This window comes from Labeo rohita, chromosome 14, assembly GCF_022985175.1.
Source record: "Labeo rohita strain BAU-BD-2019 chromosome 14, IGBB_LRoh.1.0, whole genome shotgun sequence".
Classification (NCBI taxonomy): Eukaryota; Metazoa; Chordata; class Actinopteri; order Cypriniformes; family Cyprinidae; genus Labeo; species Labeo rohita.
Window position 1 is genome coordinate 18,081,069 of NC_066882.1, and position 15,177 is coordinate 18,096,245.

At 33.8% G+C, this 15,177-nt stretch overlaps 1 protein-coding gene across 2 annotated transcripts; it reads right to left on the minus strand.

Moving 5' to 3' along the window:
- Positions 1 to 1,477: 1,477 nt before the first annotated feature.
- On the minus strand, positions 1,478 to 14,252 carry cnot6b (CCR4-NOT transcription complex, subunit 6b). Of its 2 annotated transcripts, none has more exons than XM_051128282.1 (12): positions 14,077 to 14,252; positions 12,881 to 13,002; positions 12,592 to 12,778; positions 11,190 to 11,275; positions 11,002 to 11,106; positions 9,979 to 10,047; positions 9,735 to 9,892; positions 9,183 to 9,337; positions 8,912 to 9,066; positions 7,907 to 8,137; positions 6,966 to 7,168; positions 1,478 to 5,974 (listed from the first exon to the last, which is right to left on the minus strand). In XM_051128282.1, the coding sequence occupies exons 2-12, from the start codon at positions 12,990 to 12,992 to the stop codon at positions 5,762 to 5,764; spliced, it is 1,674 nt and encodes a 557-aa protein (XP_050984239.1). In that variant the 5' UTR covers positions 12,993 to 13,002; positions 14,077 to 14,252; the 3' UTR covers positions 1,478 to 5,761. The 2 variants fall into 2 exon arrangements, with proteins under 2 accessions (XP_050984239.1, XP_050984238.1); XM_051128281.1 differs by having other exon boundaries at positions 7,907 to 8,140; positions 14,077 to 14,249.
- Between the last annotated feature and the right edge of the window lie 925 nt (positions 14,253 to 15,177).

Below are 15,177 nucleotides of genomic sequence, written 5' to 3' on the forward strand. Positions count from 1 at the left end.
ACTTACATAGAAACCTATACATTTGAGCCTGATAAAAATGCATTTTTAAAAGAAAGACGTCAGATGGATTTAGCTGGTTTTGCATCTGTCTTTTTTCCTTGCAACTGTCACGTTTTTTCCTCAGAATTGCAGGTTTATATCTCTAAATTTTGATTGTTTTCTTGCAATTGTGACTTTTTTCTCAGAATTGCATGTTTATATCTCACAATTCAAACTTGATCACAATTGACTTCTCTTGGAATTGCGAATTTATATCTCACAATTCTGACTTTTTTCCTTGCAATTGTGACTTTTTCTCAGAATTGCAAGTTTATATCTTACAATTCTGACCTTTTTCTTGCAATTGTCACTTATTTCTCAGAATTGCGTTTATATCTAACAATTCAAACTTGATCACAATTGACTTTTCTCTGAATTGCAAGTTTATATCTCACAATTCTGACTTTTTTCCTTGCAATTGTGACTTTTTCTCAGAATTGCAAGTTTATATCTTACAATTCTGCCTTTTTCCTTGCTTTTCCTCATGCTTTTCCTCAGAATTACAAGTTTATATCTCACAATTGTGACTTTTTTTCTCTGAATTGCATTTTTATATCATCACAATTCATGTAATGCAACTGCAGTAACGTAAACAATCTCTAAAACAGAAAAAAATGTAAAGCCTCAAAGTAATTCACACAGTACTTTCACTAAATAGGTGCTGCTTTAATATGCTCATAAGCTTTTTTTCAGGAGCCTGGTTTTCACAAGGAATGCTGTGTTTTGTCTATGCTAAAAATGTTCAGTAATGTGTAAATTAATAAATTGTTATATACAGTTATGCTTGTGAGTTTTCATACCACTTGCAGAATATGCAAAATGTTAATCATTTTAACAAAACACCAGTGATCATGAAAGTTGCATGTTATTTTGTATTTCACATATTTCAAATTTCAAATAGCTTGTACAGCACAGTAATAAATACAAAATAATATGCAATTTTCATGATCCCTCGCATTTTGCTAAATGTTGCATATTCTGAAAGTCGTATGTAAACGTATGAGCACAACTGTATATACGCATTTACACACATTTCATTTAGTCTTTTACAGTCCAACGTTATTTTGCACATTTTAACTAAAACAGCCATAAAAAAAAAAATTCTCATTTGACTAAAAGAAATGTATACGACATGATGGAACATTGACTACATTCAAGCATGAGTGCTGCTTAGAGCCATTTAGTGGTCCGTTTTGTGTTCTCAGCTCATATTTGTAACTCTTGAATGTGTGGTAGAGGCCTGCTGAGGTCCTTCTGTTCACATGGCACCACCTTGTGGATAACATCTCATTAAACCTCATAAGAAGAACACATATGAAAGTGCTGCAAAACACTATTAAACCTTTAAGTATATGAAAGCAGCCTGACCTATAAGTAGCATACTGCATTTTGTAATTCCACAAAGACTTTCCTGCAGATTAAAAGAACGTACAACAGGTCATGAAGCAGAAAGAATTTATTATCAACCATAGATAGGAAAATACATTAGTGTAAAGGAACCTCTATGTACAGATCTCTAGAACTAAGAATACAGAGAACAGACAGAAAATAGTTGTTTACCATTCTTTTCCAGAGATTTGTTTTTTTTAAGAGCTGCCTTTTTTGGATTTTATTAGAACATTCATTGAATATCGCAAAAACCTTTTTCTTTTCTTTTTTTAAATTATGGATGTATATCTCTGCTGGCTTTATCTTGAATGGTAAACAAGAGTTGATCCCATGTACTACATGATGGCTCATGACAGTATGTACAGTGTTAGTCACAGAGAAACTACTACAAAAGGTCATTGGCCTCTACGAAACATAAGTGTTCTGAGGTAAAAATCAAAAAGGTCCAGCTAATCTATCAATTTTATTGCAGCAGGTATTCAGTATTAAAAAACAAAGGCTGGAAAAGTTTAGAATATAAAGGGTAAAGCAGAAAGAAAGCAAGAGGTAATAAAAAATAATAAAAGATGGAAGGACAGAAACACTTGATCCATTAATTGCAGTTTCTCAATAGTTTAAGCATGAATGTTCAATGTGTAGTACCAAAAAAAAAAAAAAAAAAAAAATAGGATTTCTTCATTTAATGTTTGGGAAGGATGAATTTGAAACAGTTTAAAGATAAGTTCACTTCTAGAAGAAAAAAAATAAAAAATAAAAAATACAGATAATGTACCCCCTTGTCATCCAAGATGTTCATGTCATTTCTTTCTTCAGTCGTGAAGAAATTGTTTTTGGAGGAAAACATTTCAGCATTTTCCTCCATATAGTGGACTTCAATGGTGCCCCGAGTTTGAACTTCCAAAATGCAGTTTAAATGCGGTTGCAAACGATCCCAGCTGAGGAAGAAGGGTCTTATCTAGCGAAACGATTGGTTATTACCATACAAATAATACAATTTATATACTTTTAATGTCAAATGCTCATCTTGTCTTACTCTGCCTGAACTCTTTTTCCGGTTCATGACAGTTAGGGTATGTCGAAAAACTCCCATTTCATCTTCTCCCTCAACTTTCGTTCTATATTTTACCTTTTGCCTTTTTTGTTAAGGGTGTTTGACCTTCTTTGCATGGTCACGACCCAAGACTGGGTCGGTACTTCTGCAGCAATGTAGGATGATTTTGAAATGATTTTGAAAGTTGAGGGAGAAAATGCGATTGGAGTTTTTCGACATACCCTAACTGTCTTGAGCCAGAATACACAGAGTTCAGGGAGAGAAAGACAAGACGAGCATTTGAGATTAAAAATTATTTAAATTTTATTTTGTTTAATGAAAATAACTGATCGTTTCGCTGTATAAGACCCTTCTTCCTCGGCTGGGATTAGTTTACAACTGCATTTGGGATCGTTTGAAGACGCATTTAAACTGCATTTTGGAAGTTCGAACTCGGGGGACCATAGCATTCCATTATATGAAGAAAAATCCTGAAATGTTAACTCAAAAAACTATTTATTTACAATTGAAGAAAGAAAGAAAGTCACAAACATCTTGGATGACAAGGGGTGAGTACATTATTCGTAAATTATTGTTCTGGAAGTGGACTTCTCCTTTAAATACAAAGGTCTCTGAATTTAGTTTCCATTTCCAATATTTCTTTTTCGAGCACTTATCACTGAGCACTGGTATCAAGTCATATACTTCACCATACGGCTCAATTTAAGCAAGACACCACCATCTCCAACACCTGGTATCAAACAGCTCTCCATCACGACATGAAACATCACAAACTAGTCTACTAACAAAAGGAACGCTTTAACATTATCAGTCTGTGGCCACCAACTTCACATCTTTCTACCATTCAGTCAGAGAAGCAAATATGTTATAGGACAAATAATTGTGAAACGGATCGTTAACCCAAAAACAGAATCACCAATAATGCTGGAGAATTCATTATATACACACACACAAAACACAGTTTGTTTGTTTTGTAGAAAGGAAATATCCAATACACATTTTATTCACACTTTACAAAAACTAATCTCATTTCAACTAGAATACCATTAACAATTCATAGTCACTTAAGACAAAAGAAAACGCAGAAGAAAATAGTGAAGAGGCCCCGAATAACAAAAGACTGCTCTGGTTCTTACTGCTAAAAACAAAGCAAGACATAAAAGCGATACTGCTGCATAGTTGATAGAAACCGATTTGTGACATGTCGAACGTGTGATGGTCATGCTGACATCAGTTTACTCAACCAAAATGCATTAAGTGCTAAACACCTAACTACTAACAGACCACTGCCAGACATCATTTACAAGCCTCAGAGATGTAATTTGGTCCAAAGGCTCTGAACTAAAGGTTATGGAGATCAATTTACAATTGGCTTCAGAAGAACACATCAAACTGGCACTACACATGGAAGATTATGGCCATATAATATGAATATCAAAAATTAAAGTATATCGGATTGTACACAGTCTGGACTGTTTGGTGTTGTAGTGCAAAAATTATAAATGTTTAAAAATTTGGAATAAAATGCAGAGAACATTCTTAATACCTGATTTCTTAAGACTCTTCGAGCTTAAAGATGAAGATGCACAATGCAATCTAATAAGAAACTACTGAATTTCCATCTTTTTTTCTCTCCACAATATATAGGAATGGCAGGAGTGTTAATGATTTGACTTCATATAGACAGATGGCATGTTACGGAGCTTCGCGATTCCCCTCCCTTTACGTATACGACAGCGAGACGCGCTGGAAAATAGCTTGAGATGAATGATTGGATGGACAAGAAAAGCACGTATTCTGAAATTTACAAAAGAAATAAATTACTATAGTAAAAAAAGAGTGCAAAATGAGCGATGAGTGCAAAAGTATGGCAGCGAGAACCAGGAACAACCTCTTTGTCTTTTATACAAGCTGGTAAGATTTGATTAGTTTTGATAAAAATGTAGCTTACGATACAATCTTAAATTTTCTGAATTTGGATCATAATTTATTCTTAGTACAAAAAGAAAACATTTTTTTAAAAAAGGTATTCTTGCATGTGGCTCATATACAATCAGGTCAAGCCTAAATCTGTCAATTTACAGATATTTGATTACATTTTATACAAAGACCTGGGAGGATACAATATAGAAGGTGGTCAGAACATTACTAGCCTTAAGAACAGTGCTACAGATCTTTCCAGGATGTGTGTACGTGTGTAATGAGAGGATGAAAAGGTATGGGAAATCCTTTTCAATCCGATACAGTGAGAAATCGCTGGTTAAAAGACTCCCTGGTTAGTCTTCTCATATAAAACCTCCCTTTCTAATAAAAACCTCCCGTTTAGAACCACAGTGAGATCAAGCGCAGTTTAAATTATTCACATAGCCTGTCGTACAAAGAAACAAAGAGAGCCTGCCATAGAGCGGGTTAAAACAATAGTGTGCAAAAAGCAGTGCCGCTGAATCGAGACATTTAAAATAATTTGGTTTACATTTAGCACGATTAAGCTCGCACATTTCCAACTCCCACCTGAGGGAGGAGACAAATAAGTGCTTTTTTTAATGTTTGTCGAAGCTCGTTTAAAAACATTCTGTAACAGTGCCCTCGCTTAGAACGTTTGAAACGTTCTGAATATTGCACCATTGATGGGAGAATTAAAACATCAGGAGATGAAGCACCGATGTAAAGCGAGTTTCAGCACCGCACAAGTGGAAAAGCTCTCGGAGACTGATTTTACGTAATACGTTTGGCGTGTAAAACACTTTGGTCACACATCCAAAGTTGAGTTATGTAAGTGTGTGTGAAATTAAATTCATGTACAAGTCCGAGTGAACATGTTCAAATTGATGCTTATTTGCTGGATCAGAATTTGCAGCAATGGCTGGTTTTTAGTATTAAGGTCTGACTATAAAGAATTAAAACTGTCTGTCATTTCTTTGAGTGCGTGACCAAGTGAGTTGCCCTCCTCTTACAGTTTGGACTCTTCATGCACACAAGCTATGCCCAACAAAAAAAAAAAAAAAAAAAAAAAAAAAAAAAAAAAAAAAAAAGTATGATAATACATCAGCCTATGGCAGGGAATGATTCAACAAAAATAAAATCTACAGCATAACAAATAGAAAAAAACTCCCTGACAAAAAGGAACATGTTGGACCCTAAAAATTAATAAAGATAGAAGGGAAAAAAATGATTATATATATATTAAGCAATACATATATTAAATTGCTTAGAGGTTTTATCGTTTTCAGAAAAATTTATACGAACTGACTCTGCAGCGCCACCAGTGGCCAGGAGGGCTCACTACCTGTGTCCAGCTAAGTGGACTCCATTGAGAAGGGGAGGATAAGGCAGGACCAACTCCAGTTGTGCAAACAGGGAGAAGTGATCTGAGGGGATGTGAGGGTGTGGGCAACCACTGATATTGTTCTCCAGGAGCCAGTTTGTATCCAAAGGCCCGAGGACGCCCAGCACGTTCAGTTGTGGTCTGGAGTAGAAGATGTAGTCAATGACACCCTAAATTGGGTTTAAAAAAAAAAAAAAAGGGAGTTAAGAGCATACATCGGGGAATCACACAACAAGAGCTTTTTTTATTCTTTTTGCTATGGTTACGGTAGACATCAGACCAAGAAATAGTACAATGTGACATGTTTGCAATGTCATTTTTGTGTCATAACTTCACTAAAAAATGCTGGCTTATTTTTTATCCAAATGTTGGGTTCACCCTGCTGGGTCCTTAAATTGGGTTGTTATTAATATTTTTACCCAGGTGCTGGGTAGTTTTTCTGCATTCTAAAGAATGCTGGGTTATTTTTTTTAACCCAAATGCTGGGTTTAGCCTGCTGGTTCCTTTAATTGTGTTGTTTTTAAATATTCTTACCCAAGTGCCGGGTAGTTTTTCTGCACTCTAAAAAATGCTTTGTTGTTGTTGTTTTTTTTTAACCCAAATGCTGGGTTTAGCCTGCTGGGTCCTTTACTTGGGTTGTTTTTAATATTTTTACCCAGGTGCCTGGTAGTTTTTCTGCTCTTTAAATAAGTTGGGTTATTTTGTTTAACCCAAATGCTGGGTTTAGCCTGCTGGGTCATTTTTGATGAGTTATTAAATACTGGGTTGAGCCTGTCTCCAACGAAACAGTTGCCTCTATAATTCTGTGTGATTTTTAATTTCCAGCCCATTTTAAGCCAGCAATATAATAATTTTTTAAACAATAGCTGACCTAAATAAAACAACCCAGCATGTTGGGTAAAAACATTTAACCCAACCAGCTCAGTCAAAATAACCCAGCATGTGTTCTGTCTAATATTTACCTAGCACTAGGTTGACTAATAACCTAAGTTGGGTTGTTTTTAACCCAGCATTTTTAGAGTGTATAAGTGCAATAGCAGACTTAGAGATTTAGGAACAAAAATAGGCAATGACATTGACAATGTAGATTATTAAAAGTATTTGACATGGCTACTTGTAAACTGTAAACAATTGCTGTCACTTTGAGCTCCATGTATGTACCTTGAAGTCAAAAGTGTAATTGGTGTAAGGCATGAGCACATTCTCGTAGGCACTCTTCAGCCTGAAACCATGTGTGATCCTCCCATTAGATGTGCCGTTTTTGCCATTGCAGTTGAAGTTGGTTAGGCTGTCACTGTAGAGCAGCTCCTTGAAGTCTTTGTGTGTGCAGTCCACCCCACCTGTGCTCAGGTACTCCACTACACCTACAGTCAGATTTAAAACATTAAACACATCTGACCCATATACCTGTATCTACTGCAGCTGAGAGGATACTATTGAAAAGATGATTCAAAGACAACAATAAATCAAAAATCAACCTGAATTACTTTAAAACTAATCCTTTAATAAATGTAGTTGGCCTTATTTTGTTTCATCAGTGCTTGATCAAAAAAAAAAAAAAAAAAAAAAAAAAAAAAAAAGCAAATTTTACAAAAATCCTGTCTCTAGAAGTAATTTTCTGCTGCTGATTAGGGCCCAATGAAGTCTGTTTTATTTTTTTCCATTTTATTTTTTCTGAATTCTGTTTAAATTATTAAATTAAACTTTAGTAATCAAGAAGTATGTCTAATAAATTTACACAATTTCTAAAACAATTTATTAAAATTTAAAACAATTTTTTTCTGGTCAGCATACCAATGAATCAAATTCATAAAACATTTAAAAAAAAAAAAAAACTTATTTAAATTTGCTTAACTCTACAGCCCTACGTTTAATTCATCTAAAAATTTGCCACATTCAGCATTACACTGTAAATTCCATTTTTATGACTGAATTTCATGACTACACTTTGCTGAGGTAACCAAGAGCATGTCACAATGTGCAAGAAAGTAGTTCTTTCTGTTACTCACAACAGTCAATCATCTGTTTCAAGACTCAAAAAACACCCGTATCAACACAAAACAGAAAACATGTTGTATGTCTGTAGCTTTAAGAAGGCTTACCCGAGTCAGGAAGTGAGTTGAGGTCGGCACAAAGCACTAAAGGGATGCTGTTGGTTTCTCCAGACACAGAGGAAAGCTTCAGACTGCGGGAGGCTTTGTCTATGATATTCTTCACCTCTGACAGGAACATCATGGTCTGCACCAGCTTCACGTCAGAATATTCTGGGTCCCAGTGCATGTGAGCATTAGCCACTAGTAGGAGCTGTTTCTCCATACCATGGATAGACTTACCTGCTGTAGGCAGATAGGTAAAAAAAACTGTTTTATAAAGACATTTTCAATTAAAACCTGACTAGACGAGCATAATGCAGCCTTCACTTAGGGTAGTGAAATACAGTATAAACTATGAATATTACAATAAATTACACATCTTACGCAGAAATTAGATTGCCTTTTGTCATTTTTGTCTTGTAGCATTATATTTGTGATACACACAGACATGCAGTAATGCAGAAATACTTTAGAAATACTGCAGTAAATTTCACTAAATTAACAGAACTATGTTTTTAAAAATCTCTTATACTCACCAAGACTGTATAACCTTTACCAAACAGTAATATTGTGAAATATTACATTTATTTTTATGTAATTTTTTTCCCTGTGATTGCAAAGCTGATTTTGGAAAGAGGATTATTTTTTTAATATTTAATTTTTTTTTTTTTTTTTTCGAAGTAAACATTTTTAATGTCACATTTTATCAATTGAATGTGCCCTTGCTAATTAAAAGTATTAGTTTATTCAAGTAGTTAATTTATTAATTAAAAAACAAAAACATCATACTGACCCCAAACACAACTGTAAATTATCGTATAACCTTTTTTACTATATTGCAGTACAAATTAATGGCAATGTTTTAAAAATCCATTAATATAAGATTTCTTTTTGCATTATGGTAAAGTGACTAAGAGCAAGAGGATGCTTAACTCTCACAAAAGTAATGTCACAATGGGGGAAAAAAAAAAAAAAAAAATATATATATATATATGTAATTGTGCAGATACTCACATGACAACTCCATTAACTCATTCTTTAGCTCCAGCAACACAGCCACCCCAATGTTGTCCTTGGTCATGACCCGATTCAGCATCACTTCTGAACCCTCTGAATTGGCCATAGCCAGCTGGTTAAACTCTACTGTGTGTTTCTGCACCATGCTGAACCTAACAGCAAAAAAAAATCTGGTTCCATGTGTTCATTCAAAACAACACTAAAATAAACCTCTCAGACAGAGTCTGACACCACACTTCTCAACCTATTAATGTGTGATTGTACTCACTTTTCAGTCTTGTAGAATATTGCACATCCATCCACATGTTTCCTGTCTGATTCAGACATGGTTCTGGCCCGGGATTTTGGGCTGAAGAATCCATCGTATCCCTGTTTACTCAGCTCCACAAGGAAGTAGTTGTAATACTGCTCTGTCTCCACTTCCTGCACATGACACAGCACACTAAATAAATCTGACAAACAGAGCTGTAGGGGTATACATGCATTGACTATTCAGAGCTACCTGTTGTGCATCACTAAACTTAAAAAAAAAAAAAAAAAAAAAAAAAAAAAAGTGACCTTTAAATAAACAAAACACAAGGAAAGCACTTAATCTAATACGACACGCATACTCAAACACACCAAAAGGTTATCAGTGGCTTACAATGTGAAACACAATTAGAAAAAAAAAATAAAAAAATTATATATATATATAACATATTACAGTTATCATTTTTGAGTGATCTGAGATATTGCACATTTTGCTGTAAAACTAAAAAGCAAACACAAAAGCAAATTAGGACTGCATTAGTAATTTAAGGTTAAGGTAAGTTTTTTTTACCTGTAAGCTAATAATATCTGCATTGCAGCTGAGGATCTCCTGCATAATGGACTTTTTCCTGTAGCTCCAGTTAAGGGCCCAGGATGGGCAGTAGCCGTAGAGCTGGCGTGTGGCATACTTATCACACAGCACGTTGTAGCACATTACAGTTAACAGGGCTGGTGATGCAAAGAAGATAAAGAAGGATCAGGCAAAGTATCCTAAGATTTTGAATTACGTTCCACTATTTTTAAAGAACATCCACCTGTTGGTCTTGTCCTTTCAGGCTCCTGCAGCACAATCCAGGACCTGGACGGAGGTGGCTCTGTTGGGACTGACAAGGCAAAGCATATGTATTTCAGGATAATTTGAATCAGCTGTGCATTTCTTAATAGATATTTAAAAAGAAGGTTGAAATAAGCGTGAATTTAGAATTGATTGTGAATCTAAACAGGCTAAAAACAAAATACTGCTGTGCAAAGCTAAAACATTTTATAGGAAGAAAAAAAAAAAGTCACACCCAGATTCTAAAAAAATAAAATAATACTATTTAAAATAATACTATTATTAAAATTAATACTATTATTCAGCACGCAGGCATTCATTTGATCAAACATGACAGTAATAACATTTATAATGTTACAAAAAAATGCCAAATAAATGCTGTTCTTTTGAACTTCTTAGTCATGAAATAATCCTGTTTTCAACATTGATAATTATAATAAAGTGTAATGATTATATAATATGGTATATAATAATTACTACTATAAAAACAAATGATTTCTGAAGGATCATGTGGCACTAAAGACGGTGGTAATGACTGCTGAAAAGTCAGCTTTCCATCACAGAAATAAACTACATTTTAAAAGGTATTAAAATAGAAAACATTTGTTTTAAATTGAAATAATATTTTACAATATTTATGTTTTTTTACCAATAAATAATAACAATAAATGCAGTCTTGGTGAGCATAAGATGCATATTAACAAAACTTAAATAAAAAAAAATAAATAAATAATAATAATAATAATAATAATAATAATAATAAAAAAATAATAATAATAATTGTAACAAAGGCCAACATTTTTTTACACATAATCATCAAATGACAGTACTTTAAATTTTGCATTAAATCAACAACAACAACAACAAAAAAAATCTTCCATATACTGTGAATTTTTGATAGATCGCTCAGCACTATTAATAACCTTGGACAACAGTCCATGATACTACAGCAAAAAACAGACATGGACAAGTCCTAAACAGTTACTTGGCCAATGACACTTACTGCGCTTGATAGCACCAGCAAGATTGTCCAAAAGGTAGTTCAGCAGTCGCCGGGTACCATCTGGCTCCTGGTAGAGGCTCATAATTTCTTGAGTGAGTGGATTGCCTGTGGAGACACACCAAAAAAGTCAGTAGAAAACATTCTCTACCCAGTGAGGAGCTCAATTACCAAAACAAATGATGACTCACCTTTCAACCCCAGTGTTTGTAACTGAAACAATTTCCCCAATTCGAATGGCAGAACCCGCAACTGGTTGTTATTTAAAAGCAGTTCCCTGTTGGAAACCATGAAACAAATGTTAACTAACAACACACCAGTCAGCAGAGTACTTGATGCTAAACTAAAAAAAGAAACAAGAAAGGAAAAAACAAAAAAAAAAAAAAAACAATAAAACTTCAATACATTGGATACATTTAACAACACTTCTGATTTTAAAAACATGTTAAAAAATGTTTGAAATGAACTAAAAATCAATAAATGTTGTAAAAGTACTGTTCATATTAACTAATGTAGTTAAAGTAAAACTGAAATATATTTAAAAAGCACTTTTTTACTACAGACTACAGAATATAGTAAGACAATAATAGAAGGGAAAAATAAAGATAAAAAAAAATAAATAAACATCACAAATACACTATGAGTCAAAAGTTTGTGAACAGTAAGATTTTTTATGTTTTTTTTTTAATAGAATTCTCTTTTGCTCAAGCCTGCATTTATTTGATCCAAAGTACAGCAAAAACAGTAAAATTCTGAAATATTAACTATTTAAAATAACTGTTTTCTATTTGAATATATTTTAACATTTATTGCTGTGATTAAAGCTGAATTTTCAGCATCATTACTTCAGTCTTCAGTGTCACAGGATCAGAAATCATTCTAATATGCTGATTTGCTGTTCAGTAAATATTTTTGTTATTTTTATCATCATCAATATTTAAAACAGTTAAGTACATTTTTGTTCATGATCCTTTCATGATTATTTTTTTTTTTATTTAGCAAGGATGCTTTAAAATTGATCAAACGTGATGATAAAGACATTTATTTCAGATAAATGCTGTTCTTCTAAACTTTCTACTCAGAAACCTGAAAAAACTCTACTCAGCTGACTCCAACATAATAATAATAAATGTTTTCGAGCAGCAAATCAGAATATAAGAATGATTTCTGAAGAATCATGTGACACTGAAGACTGAAGGGGTAACAATGCTAAAAATTCAGCTTTGAAATCACAGGAATTAACTGCATTTTAAAATATATTCAAATAGAATGCAGTTATTTTAAATAGTACAAATATTTCAGAACTGCACTGTTTTTGCTGTACCTTGGATCAAATAAATGCAGGCTTGGTGGGCAGAAGAGACTTCTGTAAAAAACATTAAAAAAAAAAAAATCTTACTGTTCAAAAACTTTAAAATTCCCTGACTTTCCACAACCGTGGTAAGCCTGACGGGAGTGATCTAGTTTCATCAAGTGCGCTAATAACAACGTTAAGGACCTTTTCCCATCTTTTCCCTCCTGTACTGCAAACACATTAAATGGAACCAATGATCCATGGAAAGAATAATATGGCTTTTGCTCCAAGTAGCTCACCTGAGAGACACCATGTTGCCAAGCTCTGCTGGCAGGCTCCTGATCTTATTGGACGACAGGTCCAAGAACACAAGGTTGTGCAGCTTGGCAATTTCAGGTGGGATGCGTGACAGAGAGTTGTCACTGAGGTGCAGAGCAGTGAGGTGCGTGAGCGACCAAAGGCCCGAGCTGAGACTCCGAACATTACCTGGGACATAAACAAAATAAATGTTTCTTTAATATGTTTCACTTTCATTGCAGAAGTGATCTTAAAGTTTAGATATTCATCAGAGGGTTTACTGAGACATACCAATTATTTCAAGCCCATCCCAGATGGATTTTTTCCCACTGTTTGCCTCCTCACTGGACATGATAGTGTACATCCGCCTGGAATCAGGCGGGTCATATTTCTCTTTGGGCATCCCTAGACCACTGTGAGGGACAAACACATAATCAGATTTATAAAACAAGACAAAAATATTTGCATGACATGATTCAGCCTGTTTACAGACCAAACAAGAACATAATTTACCTCTGTTAGTTTTCTGAGAAGTGTAGCATGTATAATGTGCACAGGCGAATACAAGGCCTATATAGTGTCTGCTGGATATTGTGTTGTAATTGTTGCTGCTGATTTGCCAGCAAAATAAGTACTATAAATCTATGAATCATTCTAATATGCTAATTGAAAAGCATTTCTTATTATTATCATAATGTTGAAAAGTTTTTGCAGGTAAATATTTTAGTGAGAACTCTGATACATTACCATTTAAACGTTTAAAATGTAAAAATGCTTTCCCAAATGTGTTACTGTATGTACAAGCATATAAGTAACATAAAAGTCAAAACAAACAGTCAGCTAAATAACCTCGCAAACTGGAACTGTCAAAACAAACGTAACTTAATAACTACTAGCTCCTTACAAGACCAAAACACACCTGTTACACACACACTGCAACGCTAATTGGACTACAAACATGTATAATAATATTTAATCAGCATATTTATACGATTTGTACATGTCAAAACAAACTGAAAGTAGAAGTGCAAATAAGCACGCAAGCTAATAAACAACTAGCTCTCTGCTATGCTAATGACCTAATTAAACTCGTCAATATTATAAAACGCGGCCTCCACAAGGTGGCATAACATGAAATACCGTGTTAATCATAAACTTTTTGAAGTAATAATCATCTAATGCATCTGTTTACTGAAAAGCTAATATTTTCGAACAGCTAACCTGCTAAGTTATCAGCTTTAGCCACAGGCTACTGAAGGTGCTGCAGTCTAAAAGATTGACATCTCAATTAACCCGTGAATATGTGTTAAATAAATCGATGTAGAAAACACTGTGCCCATGTTTTAAAACTAATACCAATTTCATATAATATTCGCTGCTTATTAACAAAAAGAGGCTAACTAGTGTAGCTACAGCTAACTTGAAAACAAACACAAACGAGGACTCATATCAACTCCAAACCTTTAGAAAAAATATTTCAGAATTACCTTAAATAGCATAACAACTCCTGAAGTCAGCTGTGTCTCACTTCGGCGTTAATTCATTTGGTCGTGTCGGCTGTGCAGCTACGGGAAGCAGCGCAGCATCATGGCGGAGGGTTTTTGTGCAGCTGTTGTGCTGCTCTCCAAAACAAGGGTCCATGTGCCCATATTATGCTGTTCATGTCTCAACACCTAGTGAGCTGCCTACACAGAATGCACCGTGTTGTCTAGGCATGCAGCTCTTTAGGATTTGAGACGCAGTCATTCTTATCCTACCATTTCATTCCTAATGTTGTCTAATAATTTTGGAAACTAAACCAAATGTAGCATGTTATTTTTCCATTTTATATTTGCTTTCATGTTTGTAGTGAATGTGCAGGAAATTACTGTTCTGGGATTACCAGGTTGTGATGCAGCTTTGAGCTATTATTTTGCATTTGATTTAATATTTTAAAAAATAAAATTAAAAAAATCATAATTTTCTTACTGTTAAGGGATGAAATAAATGATTTGGGTACCCAGAATTTTAATTCTAATCTTTTTCTGTACACAAAGCCATATAAAGCTTTTATTATTTTATGTCTAAATATACACTACCAGTCAAAACTATTTTAACGTTTTTGACAAAAAAAGTATCTTCTGCTCACCAAGCCTGCATTTATTTGATCCAAAGAACAGCGAAAACAGTACAGTTTTGAAATATTTTACTATTTAAAATAACTCTTTTCTATTTTAATATATTTTAAAAAAATTCCTGTGATCAAAGCTAAATTTTCAGCATCATTACTCCAGTCTTTAGTGTCACATGATCTTTCAGAAATCATTCTCATATGCTGATTTGCTGTTCAAGAAACATTTTTTATTATCATTATTATTATAAATATTTAAAACAGTTGAGTACAGTTTGTAACACTGTAATCTTATAACACTGTACACTATACATGTACACATTGTAACATTCAAAAGCTTGGAGCCAGTTTTTTTTTTTTTTTTTTTTTTTTTTGGACAAAAAAAATATAGAAATTAATAATTTTATTTAGCAAGGATGCTAAAAATTGCTAAAAGTGATCATAAAGACTTTCTATTCATCAAAGAAACCTGAAGCTG